The sequence below is a fragment of the Canis lupus genome, chromosome X (assembly GCF_048164855.1).
Source record: "Canis lupus baileyi chromosome X, mCanLup2.hap1, whole genome shotgun sequence".
Classification (NCBI taxonomy): Eukaryota; Metazoa; Chordata; class Mammalia; order Carnivora; family Canidae; genus Canis; species Canis lupus.
In genome coordinates this window covers 27,795,605-27,813,888 of record NC_132876.1, presented here as the reverse complement: position 1 = coordinate 27,813,888, position 18,284 = coordinate 27,795,605, and the positions used below count along the sequence as shown (strand labels likewise).

The 18,284-nt window shown below is 36.7% G+C and overlaps 1 protein-coding gene across 3 annotated transcripts in view; it reads right to left on the bottom strand.

Annotated features, from left to right (window-relative positions):
- The window catches only part of TENM1 (teneurin transmembrane protein 1), a 795,125-nt gene that overhangs the window by 478,764 nt on the left and 298,077 nt on the right, over positions 1–18,284 (bottom strand). For all 3 annotated transcript variants that reach the window (XM_072816870.1, XM_072816872.1, XM_072816871.1), the window contains 2 exons: positions 13,005–13,265; positions 11,323–11,379 (listed from right to left, as the gene is read on the bottom strand). In XM_072816870.1, the coding sequence (XP_072672971.1) occupies positions 11,323–11,379; positions 13,005–13,265 (318 nt within the window). The remainder of the gene's footprint in view (positions 1–11,322; positions 11,380–13,004; positions 13,266–18,284) is intronic.

The following is an 18,284-nucleotide window of genomic DNA, read 5'->3' as shown; positions in this document are numbered from 1 at the left end:
TTATTAAATGTCTTTAGCATCTAAGCAATTTTTCATATGGTTTATCTATTCATATAGTAAATTAGATTAACAGATTTCTTCTTTTTTTAAAGATTTTATTTATTTATTCATGAGAGACACAGAAAGAGAGAGAGAGGCAGAGAGAGAGAGAGAGAGAGAGAGAGAGGCAGAGACCTAGGCAGAGGGAAAAGCAGGCTTCATGCAAGGCCAGAGCCCGATGTGGGACTCAATCACAGATCCCGGGATCACACCCTGAGCCAAAGGCAGACACTCAACCGCTGAGCCACCCAGGCGTCCCAGAGTAACAGATTTCTTAAGAATGAACCATCTTTGCATCTAGTGTGAATTGCACTCAGTTATAATGTATTATTCTTTTACTCTATCGCTGGACTTTGTTTGCCAGTATTTTATTTAAGAAGTTTGCATCAATATTCACAAGTACAATAGGTTTGTAGACATATTTCAGGATTTCTTTTTCTGCTGTAGATCTCAAAGCTTTCTTGCTTCCAAATTTTTTTTTTAAAGATTTGGAAGCTTTCACTTGTGTTATGCTCTGAAAATATTTAAGGAGCATTGAAATGATATGTTCCTTAAAAGATTGGCAGATTTTGCTGATGAAACTAATTTGGCTCCTTTTTTCGGTTTGAGTAGTTCTTTGGCAATTTTATTTCTGTCATATAAATTAGAAAGTTCAGATTTTCTCTATCTTCTAAGGCCAGTTTTGGGCATTTATATTTTTTCCTACAAAATCATCCACCCCACCGAGGTTTTCAAGTGTATCTTCAAAGAGGTACACAAAGTAGTTTCTTAGGAGTTGTTCAATTCCTTCTTTATCTGTAGTTATTAAGACATGCTTATTTTTTATCTTCTCTCCTTTTCTTGATTATCTATTTAATTGCCCCCCCCATGAAATGAGTTTCAGATTTATTCATTAGTTCTAGATTTTTAGTAAAATATAACCAGAAAAATCAGTTCAACTAACAAATCAGGGAATATCATTAGAAAAAAAGGAGATGATAAAAGGTTCAATTCCAGAATCAATAAGTGACATGTAATTTTAAACAGTTTCATTTTTTTTACTTTTCATCAAAAAATTGGGAAAAATATTTTTTAAGTCTTTTTTTTTATTTATTCACAAGAGACACAAAGAGAGAGAGGCAGAAACATAGTCAGAGGGAGAAGCAGGCTCCATGCAGGAAGCCCAATGTGGGACTCGATCCCGGAACTCCAGGGTCATGCCCTGAGTCAAAGGCTAACGCTTAACTGCTGAGCCGCCCAGGCGTCCCTGCAAAAATATTTTAAAGTAAATCATCTAGTATGAGTGAAAGAACAATGAAACTGCTACTTTCATGCTTTGCTAATAGGGAGCATGAATTCAGAAATAATTTGTATCTTGGATCTTAATGTAAATGTTAATCAAACCCAGTTCTTTTCTTTTTTAAGGTTTTATTTATTTATTTGAGACAAAGAGAGGGCACAAGTGGTGGGAAAAGGCAGAGAGAGACGGAGAAGCAGACTCCCCAATGAGCAGGAAGTCTGATATAGGGCTCCATCCCAGGACCCTGAGATCATGACCTGAGCTGAAGGCAGATGCTTAAACCAACTGAGCCACCCAGGCACCCCCAATTATTTTCTCTGTAGAAATCATAAGGAATCAGAACCAGACCATAGCTTCGATCACAAAGATGTCTATTGTAACATTTTTATAGTAGTGAAATACTAGAAATGCTAATATCCAAAAATAAGGTATAGTTAACAAGGAGCATTGGCTTCAATTAAATTCAGCCACTGAATTCAAATCTACTGTCAGCCTGTTCTTTGCAGCTTTGAAGCCAGGCACTGATTGCTCCTCTCTAGCTGTAAAAGTCCTAGATGGCATCTTCTTCCAATAGAACATTGTTTTGTCTACATTAAAAATCTGTTGTTTAGTGTAGTTGCCTTCGTTGATGTTCTCAGCCAAATCTTCTGGATACCTTGCTGAGGCTTCTACATCAGCACCTGCTGCTTCCCCTTGCACTCTTATGCTATGGAGACGGCTTCTTTCCTTACCTCATGAAACACCCACTGCTACCGCCAAACATTTTCTTCAGTTTTCTTACCTCTCTCAGCCTTCATAGAATTGAAGGGAGTTAAGGCCTTCCTCTCGATTAGGTAGGTCCTGGCTTAAGGGAATGTTGTGATTGGTTTGATCTTCTATCTAGACCATTCAAACTTTCTCCCTAATAGCAATAAGGCTATTTTGCTTTATCATTTAATATTCACTGGAGTAGCACTTTTCATTTCTTTCAAGAACTTTTCCTTTACATTCACAACTTGGCTAACTGGTGCAAAAGGCCTAGCTTTCAGCCTATCTCAGCTTTCAACATGCCTTCTTCACTAAGTCTAAACATTTCTTACTTTTCATTTAAATGAGAAACATGATACTTTACCTATCACTTGAACATTTACAGGCTGTTGTACATTATTAATTGTGCTAATTTCTGTATTGTTGTGTCTTGAGGTATAGGGTAGCTGAAAGAGAAGGAGAAAGATGGGGGACTGGGCAGTCAGTGGAGCAGTCAGAAGACACAACATTTCTTGATTAAGTTCACCAGCTTATATGGGCATGGTTTGTGGTGCCCCAAAACAATTACAATGGTACAATCAAAGGTCGCTGATTATAGACCACTATCACAAATATAATGAAAAAGTTTGAAATTTTGCACCAAAATGTGACACAGAGATACAAAGTTAGGAATGCTGTTGAAAAAAAATGGTGCTATTTGCTTTGATGTGGATGGAACTGGAGGATATTATGTCGAGTGAAATAAGTCAATCGGAAAGGGACAAACATTATATGGTCTCATTCATTTGGGGAATATAAAAATTAGTGAAAGGGAATAAAGGGAAAGGAGAGAAAATGAGTGAAAATATCTGCGAGGGTGACAAAATATGAGAGACTCCTAACTCTGGGAAACCTAACAAGGGGTAGTAGAAAGGGAGGTGGGTGTGGGGTTGGGGTGACTGGGTGATGGGCACCAAGAGGGGCACTTGGTGGGATGAGCACTGGGTGTTATGCTAAATGTTGGCAAATTGAACTCCAATAATAAAAAAAATAAATAAAATAAATAAAAAAGAAAAAAAGAAAAAAATGGTGCTACAGACTTGTTCAAAGTAGGGTTGCCACAAACCTTCAATTCATACCAAACACAGTATCTGTAAAGCACAATAAAACAAGGTATGCCTGTACTGTCATTTATTCCTAGTGAGTATATGCTCAACCATATTTTTTCTCATATTTTCTAACCTCTTAAAAAATCTACCGGGGCACCTGGGTGGCTCAGTTGGTTAGTGTCCACCTCTTGATCTCAGCTCAGGTATTCATCTCAGGGTTATGAGTTCAAGCCCCACATTGGGCTCCATGCTGTGCATGAAGCCTACTCAAAAAATTTTTTTAAAAAATTTATTGATAAGCTAATTCTGTAAGTACATTAACTCATTTTGGCTTCTTTCACATTATTTAATGTACTAAAGAAATAAGTGGTTAAACATATCAAGATCAATTACAAAGACTAAAAAATAATTCTAATTTATTTTAATGTCTACATTATTCATACTATATTTCACTTCTTTTATATTCAAGTTTGATTTCATGTAACTATATCCATGACGTACACCACATGTATACATTCCATACATTTAGATTTATTATTTGTATGTAGATACTCATATTCTAATTCAAAATTAAAATAAAATTTCAGGCAGTTTACTTTAGAATTGGGGACACTATAATGTTGTTGATAACTATATCTATCTACCATCCATCCGTCTTTCTACATATACTTCCATAAGTCATAAAGTATAGATGATTGAATTTGACCACTTAAAAAGATAGAGCTCTACATCTACATACACAGACACATCCTATAAACCTATTTCAAAAGGCAAATGACAAACTAAGAAACATGCATAATATGTGACACCAAGGATTTTTAACCTTCATATATGAAGTGTTCGTGAAAAACAGTAAGAAATATAAACATTCAGATAGAAAAATGGGTGAAGGATGTCAACAGACACTTCACAGCAAAAGAAATGCAAATTTTCCATTAACATACAAAAAGATGCCCTCATAAAATAAGGGCAAAAAGCTCACTCATAAATAAAATGCAAAATAATAGCACAAAAAGATACCATATTTCATTTAGCAGATTGGATATTGGAAATCTTTTTCATCATCATTGTCAATGTTGATAAGGATATGGGAAAACTGGTGCATTAGCAGGAAGATAAATTGGTTAAGGGGTAAATTTAGTAATAGCTATAAAAAAAGCTAAATGTACATATCCCTGCCCCATCATTTCTGCTTCTAAGAAATTATCTGACAGGTGTGCAAAAAGATGTATACAAAGATGTTAAGCACTGTTAAAAACAGCACTGTTTTTAATAAAGTGTTGGAAATCTATATATCTGCAAATAAGGGAACTAATTAAATACAAAAATGGCACAGTAGCAGAATACTACACAACCATTAAAAAGAGCAAGACAGATCCATACTACAAACATAGGCGAATGTCTGAGATAGAATATTAACTAGAAGAGGTTAATTAGACTTTCTATAGGATTTTCTCCCATTTGTACATATACAGAACATTCGGGAAATGATTCACAATACACTGTTAACACTAACTACCTCTCAAGAGTGGCACCTGAAGGGTGAAAAGGAGAAAGGTTTTTCACTTTAAACCTGTTTTTACTGTTTTAATTTTTAAGCCACCAGCTGATAGTACTTCAATACAAAAAAAATACTAATGAAAATAGCCTACAAAAAAAAGAAAATGTGAGCTTATTCTATTTAACTTTATAATGGCTTGAATTTCCATAAAATCAAAATTGTTTTCAATTGTAAGAGTATCACAGTTACCACAGAAGTGTCTCACCCACACATAAAGTAATCTCAATGACTTACACACTTCCTCTGATCGTGTAACATCTCCAAAGGAGCCATTACAAAGTCAACTGCACTGTCTTATACATGCCTAATGGGTCCACCAGAGCCATTAGGATGTCAGTTATATGGCAGGGCTCCTGCCAAAGCTATTACCAAGCCATTGCATTGTTTCACACACTTCCTTTGACATTCAGATGGTTCCCAAGGAACTGTTATCATTGCTATGGAAGTGTCCTGTATAACTTACATTACCAAGGGAAAACAAAAAAGCAAAGGAAAGAAATGCAAAACAAATAAACAAATTCCCTCCATTAAATGCACACGAATGGCCCCACATGGTCAAATATCAGAAGGAATGACTCCTCATTTGGGTATAACTATTACATGTCATTCAAGAAACCCAGGTGTTAGGCTAGCTATTTTTTCACAATTCCTGCTGTTCCAATGAAGCAATTTAGGTTCTGAGAAGAACATACGCATGGCTATGATGGTATGGTGTTTATTGGTAGCACATGGTATATTGCCAGGTTTCTGTGGTATGCAGCACAGAAACAATAGGGAACAGTACTGATGGATTTTTTTGGCTATTACGGGGTTATATCAGATAATCTTTTACCTGTAAAGTTCCTGAGCAGCATATAGGGAGCTCTGCTGCCCAACAATCATGGAAATCAACAGGGCTTCTGGGTAATTGAAATCCCAGCTCTACTTTAAGGGGCTACTACAATGTCAACAAGGAAAACAATAGTACAAGTTAACCTTCAGCCAGGTCTGAAGTACTTCACTGAATTTCTTCTCACAGTCTTCTATTCTTGGCAGAACAAGATTGTTGACTACTGAAATGATGCACTGTTTAAGGTAAGATGAGTGTACGGCATTTTATCCAGATTGAAATGAGGAGAAAGTAGGCTGAACTTTGGCTAGAGTGTCCTGGGACAACAGAGGTTTCAGAAGTCACATGGCAGGTCTGACTAATCCTTGCTAAGAGAGCCTTTACCTGGTAGCACTTACCCCACAATACATACATAACAAATTCTTCCTGAGTGATAGATAATCACCACAAGTAACATTTACTGTGCATTTACCATATGACAGGTGCACTGTGAAGAGCAATATATTCATTTTTCTCATTTAATCCTCACACACACACAAACTCCATAGGTAATGTCTCCACTTGACAGACAAGTAAACTGAGGCTTGAAGAGCTTTAGTTACCTGTTCAAGGACACACAGCAGGTAAATGGCTAAACCAGGGCACAAATCTAGGTCTATCTTATACTGTAGATCATGTTCTTAACCACACACTTTACAGAGAGCATGTTTTTTTTCTTAATTTTTTATTTATTATTTATGATAGTCACACACACAGAGAGAGAGAGAGGCAGAGACACAGGCAGAGGGAGAAGCAGGCTCCATGCACCGGGAACCCGACATGGGATTCGATCGCGGGTCTCCAGGATCGCGACCTGGGCCAAAGGCAGGTGCCAAACCGCTGCGCCACCCAGGGATCCCAGAGAGCATGGTTTATCTAGATTGCATTCATATAACCATTTTACTCCAACTAATGGTTTGAGATCACTTGTGTTCCCATAGCAAGCACACATGTCTTTATCACAGTACTAACTGGATTGTATTAAAATTAGCTCCTTCTCCTAATAGACCTCTTTGGTTATATGTGCCCACTTGACTCTGACAGCCCTGCATTAAGAACTGCTCCAAGAATCCAATGGCTGGGTTCCCACAAAGCAACATTTGTATTACTGACCTCATTCCCTGAGTGCAGCTGATGGGACCAGTAGTAGACATCTGACTCAAGCTGGGAAAATTACTCTGTTCAGTTGGAATTTAGAAATGGTATTGTAAAATACTGGGTTAATTTCAACTACTTTCCTGAACAAAAGAAATATAAACTGAGCAATTGTTTTTTTTTAATTTTTTTTTTAATTTATGATAGTCACAGAGAGAGAGAGAGAGAGAGAGAGAGAGAGAGAGGCAGAGACAGAAGCAGGCTCCATGCACCGGGAGCCCGACGTGGGATTCGATCCCGGGTCTCCAGGATCGCGCCCTGGGCCAAAGGCAGGCGCCAAACCGCTGCGCCACCCAGGGATCCCTAAACTGAGCAATTGTATGAGGGTTTAGGTCTGCCTTGAAAATGGAGATTTAGAGAATGTCAACTTGCAGGGTAAGACTGTAGGAACTGGATTCAGAAGCAAGTGGGCAAAGTCTAGGCAATTCTTCTGGTCTGATTCCTTCTTGCTATCTAGCCACTCTCTCGCCCTGGTCCCAAGAAGGATTCTCCTGCCCTTTTAAGGAAATGTGGCTTTTTTGTTTGAGCTATCTCAAATTTATTTCTGTTAAATGCAATAACAATAATAAATAATAATGAATAATCCTAATAGGGCATCAGTTACTCCCTTTAAACTGTATATTCTTTGAGGTTGTGGATTGTATACTGGTCATCTTTTATATATCCCCAGTCTCCAGTACAGAGCCTAGTAGCAAGTAGGTGCTCAATAAATATTGTTTGCATAACAATATCATTATAAAAAAAGAATATAGCTATCAATAATTTTTTTGCAATTTACAGCTATCAATAATTTTTTTGCAATTTACAATTTTTTTGCAATTTCCTCAACTTATAATGGGGTTATGGCCTGATAAATCCATCATAAGTTGAAAACATTGAAAATCAAAAATGCATGTAATGCACCTAACCTACAGAACACCATAGCTTAGCTTAGCCTACCTTAAACATGCTCTGAACACGCACATTAGCCTACTGTTGGGCAGAACCATCTCAAACAAAGCCTATTTTATATAATAAAGGATTGAACATCTCATGTAATTTATGGACTACTGTACTGAAAGTGAAAAACGGAATGGTTATACGGTGCAGAATGGGTGTAAGTGTATTGGCTGTTTATCTTTGTGATCATGTGGCTGACTGGGGGCTGTGGCTGCCACTGCCCAGCATCACAAAAGGATTGTACTGCATATCACTACTCCAGGCAAAGATCAAAATTCAAATTCAAAGTACAGTTTATACTGAATGAGGATTGCTTTCTCACACCATAAAGTCAAAATAATTTAAATCGAACCATGGTAAGTCAGGGACCATCTGTATACTTTATTAGCTACAGGTTCAAAATGCTTTTTCTCTGTTTCTCTCCATTTGGCTTCTTGGATATGCAATTTAATTTTCACTTTTTCTAATCCAACTGTTTCATTTAGGCCCATATGTGAAAAACACATTCTTGGAAACTGATTATCCAAATGTAGCTGCCCATGTAGTTTATTCCTCCACTCTAAGGCATAGTCAAGTGTAATTATGAAGGGCACCCTAATCAGGGAGGTTGATGCTTAAGTAGGACTGCCGAATCCTTCTTAGAAATGCCCATTGGATCACTTCTCAAAGGCAGAGTTGTGTGTCAGATGAACGGAAGTTTGACCCACTAGCACTTCTATCCTTTGTAAGATCTACAAAAATATACTCTCAGTTTTAATTTTTTTTTTGCTCAGAGCACTGTTGGTAGTAAGGTGAAATGGGAATGATGAAGTAGTAAAATGAATAAAGCAGTATGGTTGATATCAAAGTGTCCTAATCACAGGCCTCAGGATAAAGCAAACTTGAGTAAATCTGTAGTTTTCCTAAAAGGACAATTAAAGCATCAAGAGACAACAAAGGGTTTACTTAGGATACATTTAAGGGAATGGAAACAAACTCCATTAGTGTTCTGATTGCCCTGGGAAAGCTAAGAAATCTGGATTCCCTTCTGTTACCCAATGTTCACCCTGCCCTATACTTCAGATGGCTCAGTCCAAGAGTTTTAATGGTAACATGAATGGTTATTTATTTTAATCCTTCATAGGTTATAGCATGTCAGAGACTTAAATTCATTTGAGGGTAACCAAATAGAGTTTATGAAAAGGAGAAAAAATAAATATTTTGAAAGGCTTAACCCACTAATGAAATGAAAGAAATGAGTCCTTTTAGGACTCATAGTTCCAATGATTTTGGAACTGTAAGTAGAAAATCCAAGTCATAATCTAGGATGGGTAGAATTGAAAGCACCCTTGAAATTATGTCTCAGAATCTTTCTCAGTTGAATAACTCACCCAAATAAACATTTCCCCATTTCACTTTTCTCCCTCATTTACAGGAGTAAGGCTTAAATAAATCTTAGCTGGTCCATAGTATTGTACCCACTGCCTCATCAGTAATCTCAAAATCAAAATGTATAGAAAGACAGAAACAAAAGAGTGTGTCACTGACGCTAACTGAGGCATAGGGATGGCATAGAGTTGGAGACAGTAAAATATATAAATCCTAAAAATTTTATGTCATTTTACTCTTTTCAAATATGGTATATACAAAGTCAGACTAATGAAGTAGATGCCCTGCTAGGCCTCTTTCCATGAATGGATGAGATCAATGGGAAATAAATAGCAACATTTGCACACAAACATCAAGTTCAATTCATTGAAAATAACTGTTTCTTCAAATTAATATGCTTTTAGAAAAACCATTTAAACTCTCATCTTAACTCAAACCTCCTCTGTGAGAACCTTTGGAAATGCTAAAGATCAGTCAGTCCTGGTTATCATTGATTGAAAATTTTTAGGATCAAATTGGTGAAATTATATTATATGTCATAAATAAGACTCTAAATTTTATACTCTTTACTGAAAATTAGTAGTACGAGTCAGAGTAAAATGTACAGAACTCTCACTGAGAAGGAAAAAGTTGTTCAAGTTCATGTTATATGTGACCCAGGGAAAGAAAGAAATGGCTATTTGGAAAATAATTAGTTGCACTTAGCTAGCTGGTTTCTGAATTGCTGTTTTAACTCTTCCTCCTATGTAAAATGTGGATAACAATAGAATCTATTTGGCAGAGTGATTATGAGGATGATATGAGATAAAGGTATTAAAAGTGTGTTTGGAAACTGTGAAGTGCTGATCGATAATAACAGTGAACATTCAAATTGCATTTGTATGTCACAAATACTATTATAAATCTTTATATGCATTAATTTATTCAGTCATCACAAAACCCTTATGGTAAACATCAATATTATCCTTATTTTACAGATGATGAAATTTGGGCATAGAAACTTTATATAACTTTCCCCAAGGTCACACAGCTGGGATTTAAACCTAGGTTGTCTGGCTCCACAGTCCAAACTTTTAATCACCATGCTCTACTGCCTCAAAAAGTTGACATCATTCTTGGAGGTACATATTGGACCAACACAGTTTTCCAGTAAGGACGAGTTTTTAGCAGACTAGATCATCAGTTTTCCATGGCAGCCCAGCCCAATTTTGTGATACCCTATCCAGTTCCTAAAGTAAACTATAAGGAAAATAGACCTACAAGGAAAAGAAATGATGCATGTCCTGGGTCTTCCAACTCTGTTTTAGTAAATAGTATTACATGATCGAAGTAGATAGATGGATAATTAGACTGAGGGCCAAATGAAACTGAACAGTTTCATTCCTGAAAGTCCGTAATACTTCCAGGGAATAAGGCCCAGTAATATACTATAGTGGCTCACTCTGGTAAGCAGTTCTTATGGTGGGGCAGGGGGTGGATAATGGGGATAATGTGCATTTTGATAAAGCTCACTCTGATACATCTTTCCTCTGATCCCTTCCCCCAGCTACCTTCCAATTTTGAGTCATTGCCCTGTGATCAGATGTGAAGATCCCACCCTCTAAGAGTTTCATTTTCATCAAAATCATTTATAAATATTGCTTTCAGTATGTCTCAGGGGGGAAAAAAGGCAAAGTCTAATGAGTGCAACGAAGACAAAGTAAAAAGGACATGAATGTCCCTTCACTGAAAAATAATACAATTTAAACAAAGGCTTACAGAGAAGAATGAACAACATTTCTGTTATTGAAGGTGTTATTTATAATTGATGACATGGATATAGCGGGATCCTAAACCCAAGTCAGAGTATCTGAAGGAAAAGACCAAAGCCATTTGCTAGGAGATGTTGTAAAATTATGACAGTATCATAATTAAATTAATGACTAGAATGATGCAAAAAATCATAGATAACATAGGAAATCATGAGGCCAAACCCAACCCAACTCGATTTAAAATCTACACTTCCATATTGAATCAGTGGTTCCTTATCCCACCTTAAATCTTGTCTTGTCCTTGTCCCCAGCTCCTGCCTTAAGTCCTCCTCACTACCAACATACACACATGTTTTGCAGAAGGAAACAAACCAATAAGCAGCCAATGAACTAATCTTTGACAGTTTACCAGCCCCGTGTGTTGTTTGTCATGGGAGGTGGGAGGGCAGGGATCCACTCTGTGGGGTGGGTGTCAGGGATGGGGTGAGGTAAAAATAATTGGTGCTCCAATATTTGGAAACACTTACCTTGAGTAGGCCCAGCTTGAGCCTCCATGTCACAGCAAACAGGTGAGAATTTAAAACCTGTAATATCAAACATTTCACGAGTTAATCCTTATCCAACTCATCTGAGATTCCTCAATCTTTAACCCCTACCTTTCATCCAGTAGTATTTTTTAAATAGCAGATTAAGTGAAATATGATTCATCTACCACTATGTTCACTCTCTTAAAATGTGTCATTCAGTGGTTTTTAGGATTTGTACAGAGTTCTGCCACCATCACCAATGTGTAATTCCAGAGTTATTTCATCACTTCAAAAGAAACCTCATACCTAGGGTCTTGCAGGACTGGAAGGATGGTGGAAGCCCATGGAGAAACTTTTTTAATTTTAATATTTCAATGCAGTGAACTGGCTAAAACTTCGTATGTCATTGAGTGACATGAGGGACCACAAGATAGCTTGTTATCATCTACCACTCCTTTTCACATAAATTTGGTTATCACTTTTTCTACATCACAGCTGAAGCCCAGAAAACTTTAGAGACCAGTCCAAGGTCTCAGAAGTTCCATCCTAATGCTCTTTCACTTACATGACTATGCATACATAGATCATCTATGTTCCCTTCTCATTTTCCATAATTCACCTCTTATGCTCTTGACCAAAGCCAGCAACATACACAAACCTACATGAAAATAAATTCTAAAAAAATCAAGACCCCAAAGATACTTGGTGATATTACAAAATGTTATAGCCTATCATTAAGGACATAATATGCTATCTGGTAGGCAAATGGTCATTCCTGATTATATAATTGTGTTCAGGGTCCCCTGTGGACTGAACCAGGCAAAGAAGGACAGAATAGAAAAAAAATAGGTATAGGACTGTTGGCTACCTCTCTGCCACCTGAGAAAATACTAATTAGCCACTGCTAACAGAGTAGGCCTGTTGTCACGGTGATGGGACCTATGAAATTTAGACAAACAGAATGATGAAGAGCCTAGATTAATGTGTTTCATAAGCATTAATGTGCTTTCCATGAAAGGATTCCATTTCTCAGTAGGGACAGAAGAACAGAAAAAAAATAATAAATTAACCCCTTCCCAACAAATAAAAAAGACTATACTTTTCTGTTTCTAAAAGTTATAAGAAAATAATATATAATTGCAATTTAATGATACTGGTATTATTACTTACTGTCTGGCAAATGGCTGAAGTTAATTTACCCTCTGTTTTTTTTTAAACATTTCAGTCTAACCTGGTTAATTTGAATCTGTACACTTGACAGGCTAATCTGAATTAAAATAGAAAGCACGTACAGAACATGCTTGTTATATAGTCATTTATCTCATTGTTCCTATATTGATAGAAAACCAAAATACATGAAATGAGTACTTTCTATAATAAATACCACTGGTATTGTACTGGAAAATAAAGATGAAAATAAAAGGTGAGTAATAAATAAGACATGCACAATATCACTGATGACATGAGATTATTTTCCTGGAGGATCACTAGAAATAAAAAGCACTTTATCTATCATTATAAATAAATGTGTCTGTTTGCCAGATACTTCAGTACATGACTTATCCACAGGAACCCACTAACCCGCATGTCTAAGCAGCAGACATTGGGAAGGAAAATTAATCAAAAGCTAAAAACTACATTCTCTCTAGGTTTTACTTAAACAGTAGAGATAGTTCTATTACCATTCTCCCCATCCGACTTCCTCTCGTGGTCCGTGTCAGTCAAGGACAATGCAGAGTTGGCCCGGCTGGACAAACAGGAACTGTGCTCTGATTTCATCCCCCTTATCCACATTCTCAGAGCGTGGTCCGGTGAGGCAGCACCTTCTGTCTCTGTGTCCACGTCAGACCCCATCTCTAGCTGGTAGCCATGCCGGGAAACACTGTGCATGTCTGTCTGGTAGCCAGAGCACAGAGTGTGAGGGGTTTCACAGAATTCCATCTCTGAGAAGAAACAAAGTTCAGAGAAAAAGTTTAGAAATAGGAAGAAACACCCAATAAAATTCTACTTTTTTGTCCTTATGTCCCCCTCCCCCCTTGCTAGTAATTATGTGTTTTTGCAAAGTTAGAATTCTGGCCTTTTTATTTATGGTAGCTAGGATTCTGTGCTTATTTTGCACTTCTGTGGCTTAAAATTATGCTCCTGTTGATTCTTACAAGGCTCTGGAAAAAGCATGCCCAAAATAGCTTTATAGCTACAATTTTAGGTTGCACAAAATGTAATGAAATAAGTGAGTGCAGAAGAGTATATAGTGTAGAAAGCTGTCCTTTAAAAGATATTTCTTTTCTAGGGAGAATATATATGACCTGTAGAGCACACCTATGCTTAAAATATTAAAATTATTGGCTTTCCTATGTATTTCATACACATTAGGGTTAAGAATAAATAATTCAATGTGAAAAATCTGGGGGGTGGGAAACAATACATTTAAATATACTTCTGTAAAGTATGTTTCCCAAAACACATTAGTCTAACCACTGAAACGATGAGTGCTTAATATCATCATTTCCCATTGTCTCCAAAGGAGTCTGAGGCCTCCTTGATGTCAATTATTGTTTCATTCATTCTTTCAACAAATACATAAAAAAATATTCAATTATATATTACACCTCAGCAGGGCTTCATGGTTTGAATTCCCCTCACTCTTTCCCCCAAGTCTAAGATCCATATAATGTTTAGGATCTTAGAGATGATGTAATGAATCCCCTCTTCTTACAGTTGAGGAAAAAAAGGTCCAGAGAGTAGGTGTCATTTGTCTGTTGCCTATGTCAGGTAGCAACAGATCCCGTTTTCCTAAAACAGCCATCTGGGGCATGGTTTCTGCTAGACAACAGTGAAGCTCCATCTACTCACTGCATGAATATCAGGCATTCAGTCTTATAGTCAATTTTGCATTCAATTATGGTGAGGTGTCAAAAAGGGGAAAAGATGCTATAACAGTCCCTAATAAGTTAATGAAAAATGACCACATGCCAAGATATATCATCTGAAATGTCCATGTAATACTTAGATAAGGTAATCCGGGGATGTTGTACACTATATAGAATTTTCTCAGACTGACATCAGAGACAGGGTATGTCATTTGGCCGGGAAGAAGCTTAACTGAGTGCATCTAATCCTTAGCACATATCAATAAAATGCAAACCCTGAAATGAATTTAATTCATTGAATACAGAAAGTGCTAGAATTTAGATAGATAGACCATACACTGGAAAGAAGAATGCAGAATATGAATATGTGTTATAAAAATTATATTTTTGTGACATAAAATTGCCAAAAAAGGGTTCAACAAATCAAATCTTAATGCTTATTTAATAGCTTTTAGGTGTTCAGCATTGTGCTCTATGAAACAGATATTGTGGGAAGAGAAAGCTACTATAATGTATTAGGATAATTCAATTATAAATTAATCTTTTTCAGGGTTATAAGTCACTGCTAAGCACATTACTTATGATTTGTGATGCATGTTTCTAAGAGTAATTCTGTTTTTCTACAAAAATTTGTCTAAATTTCAAAGGAGTAATGTTTTAAAAATAGGCATGGTTTCCACCTGTCAGACAAGTAACCTCAGGAAACTGTGCTTCTCCTTGACATAAGGCTAAGGGTAAAAATCCATTTTGCCCAATATAAATCTTAGTGATCTAGAATATTGTGATCAGTTAATATTCATGCCTCTTAATTTCACAATGTTTCATTATCCAATCTTACTGTGCAATTGTTGCTACAGCAACCTGATAATGAACCTGTCAGCTTGAAGCTGCAGGAGAGGAATTTTATATAGGTCTGTATTCACAACTTCCTTCACTCCCTTAGACCAATGCTTCCCAAACTTCAGCAAGCTTCAGAATCACCTGGAAGGCTTGTTAAAACACATATTGCTGTTCCTGCCCTCCAGTTTCAGTTTCTGATTCAGCGGGTCTGGCGTAAGGCTGGAGAATCTGCATTCCTAACAAGTTCTCAGGTAAGGCCTATGTTCCTGGCCCAGGGACCACAACACCTTGAAAACTCCATCCCTGGGCATTTCCTGGAGTCAGTGGGAGCCAGGAAAAGGGGAGAAATGTGAGAGAAGAACTTTACTGTGGCATTACTAAAGATTCTGCAGCAACCAGCCGTAATTCTCTTTGGAGATGCAAGAAAGAAAGAATTTGGATTGCTATGAAGTATCCCCATTTATTTTCCATGGACTCAGGGCACTAATTAGGAAATTTACTTTCAAAAGCACAGACTTGCATTTATTTTCACTCAGAATGACACTGAGAGGTTATTTTCCAAAGATTATAATATGAGCATCTGAGTCATGGTAAAGACATTCACTGGAGAAGGATGAGCAAAAAAAATACACAGCCAATTTGACATTCTGAATAATAAAATACTAGAAACAGTTAAAAAAAATAAAGATCACTGGCAAATATAAGAATGCCTTTTCGTGGGCAGCCCAGGTGGCTCGGTGGTTTAGTGCCACCTTCAGTCCAGGGCCTGATCCTGGAGACCCGGGATCAAGTCCTACGTCAGGCTCCCTGCATGGAGACTGCTTCTCCTTCTGCCTGTGTCTCTGCCTCTCTCTCTCTCTCTCTCTCTGTCTATCATGAATAAATAAATAAATCTAGAAAAAAATGCCTTTTGTTAGAGATATATCTCTTATTCGGAAAGAAATCTGAACACGGATTTGTCCCCTTCTAAGGAAATGTGGTATAATATGATCAAAAAATTGCATAAGATTTCCATTGGAACCACAGTCTGATCTTCATACATAGATTAAACCACAAATTCTCTAATTAAACACAACCAGATAAAAGTATACTTCCTTGTTGATACATAATTAGAGAAAGTAACAATCCAAGTAAGCTATCAGTAGCTTTTTAAATGTCTAAACAAACATAAAAGGAGAGAAAGAAAAGAACAAGTTTTCCTTACTTACAGTAAATGGTGTGAACACTTTCCCTTCTTGAAATCAACATTACCACCATGAATTATCTCCTTAAATACACAAAAGTCTTGGTGGTGTTCAAAACTCCCATAGGATGTATTTTCTATAAAGCACTTACAGTGTACCATAAGTGGTTGTTTTTAGCCTTTCACATATAACCTTGTTACCTAAAATACTACACATTCCCTAGAGAAGATGAAGTTCAACTGGACTTAGTATAGGTCTATTCTTACCAAAAATCTAGCCATAGGAGAAATGGAAGTATACTCTTAGGATATCTAAGATTGAAATGGATAGACTGGTACCATGAGAAACTACAATTCAGGAATAAACAGATACAGATGTTACCAAGTAAATAATATATTCTGGGCTTCACAAACATGTATTTAAATTTTATTATAAGAAAAACCTAATTTCCAGTCTTTTAAGAGACAAAATCTGAGCAAATCAATACATTGAAATCCAATTTTTAAAAGGGGCAAAAGATTCGAATAAAAGCCTCACAAAAAAGGTATACAAATAACCAATAAGCAATTGAAAATATGCTTCATATCATTAGTTGTCAGGAAAATGTACACTAAAACTGCTGTGAGATACCACTACCGCCCTAACAAGAATGGCTAAAAAACTTTGGGCCACACCAAGGATGTGGAGCAACTATCTTCACTGCTGGTGAGAAAGTGAAACGGTATGACCATCTTGGAAAATAATTTGCCAGTTTCCTGAAAAGGTAAAGCAACACTTAACTGGAGGGCAATGCACTCCTGGATATCTATCCCAAAGAAGTGCAAACTTTGTTCAAACAAAATTATATAGAAGGTTGTTCATAAGCTTTATTCATAATAGCTAAAAAGAAGACACAACCCAAGTGTCCATGAGTAGCTGAAAGGATAAATTACCTGTGGTAGATATATATACATACACAGAATGTATGGAATACTACTCAGTCCTAAAAAATTAATGAAATATTGATATACAGCAAGATGCATGGAACCCCAAATAATCATGCTGTGAGAAAGAAGACCAATAGAACGTCTATATGTATGCGCTCCTTTAAATGCAATTCTAGAAAATGCAAAGCCATCTATAGCAACAAAAAATAGATCAGTGGTTACCTGCGGGAGAGAATAAGGGGGAAGTATAGAACAAAGGCATGTAAGGAAACACTTGGGATGATCTAAATTTCTGTTCTCTTGATTCGGACAATAGTTTCACATATGTACATGCCAAAGTTCATCAATTTTACACTTTAAGTATGTGTAGGTTATTGTACTTGAATTATACATCTATAATTTTTTTAGTGGATTTTACACCACCAGGAAATAAGACAATGAGGAGACTGGAGAATTATTCCAGTCCATGAAAATCAGAATTTTCATAGGTGGAGCCACAGTTTTGAGTTAGAAGCAGGCCCTACGCTTTTCTTCCTAGTGGAAGAAAGTACATGTAACATGAATGAGAAGGTAGTCAAAATGTTGTCTTGCTTTTATCTAAGCCAACAAGTAATCAATGCTAACTGATGCATGATTTCTCAGTTATTCTCTAGGGTGCTGTTTTTTCCTAGGAACCCTACAGTTGAAAGCTAATTTTAGGAGGGAAACTAAGAATGACACTGATCACTGATGAACTTTCAGCATCTAAGGGAACATTTTGTAGTTAGGGATCACGAGACTAAGTTGAGTGGATCTGCACAAAGGATCATTTTACGCCACTATTGATGCTAATAAATTAATATAATTTTTTAAATGCTATTAAGTGCCCAGTAAAATGAACCAGTGAATTTTTTCTCTGAATCTAGGGATTGATCTTCAGGTGTTCAGCCTGGAGTAGTCATTCATCAAAACTTGAAAGGGAAAGTCATAGTTATCTATATCAGCATTTTTCCAGAAATGCCATTCCTGAGTTTGGTAAGATCAAGACTGTTTTTTCCTTAAAATTCCACCAAACTTCCTCTAAAATGAAAGCTTTAAAGCATCACATGCCAAATAAATAATTGGAGGTCAAAAAGCATGATCAACCTTATCCATGACCTGAG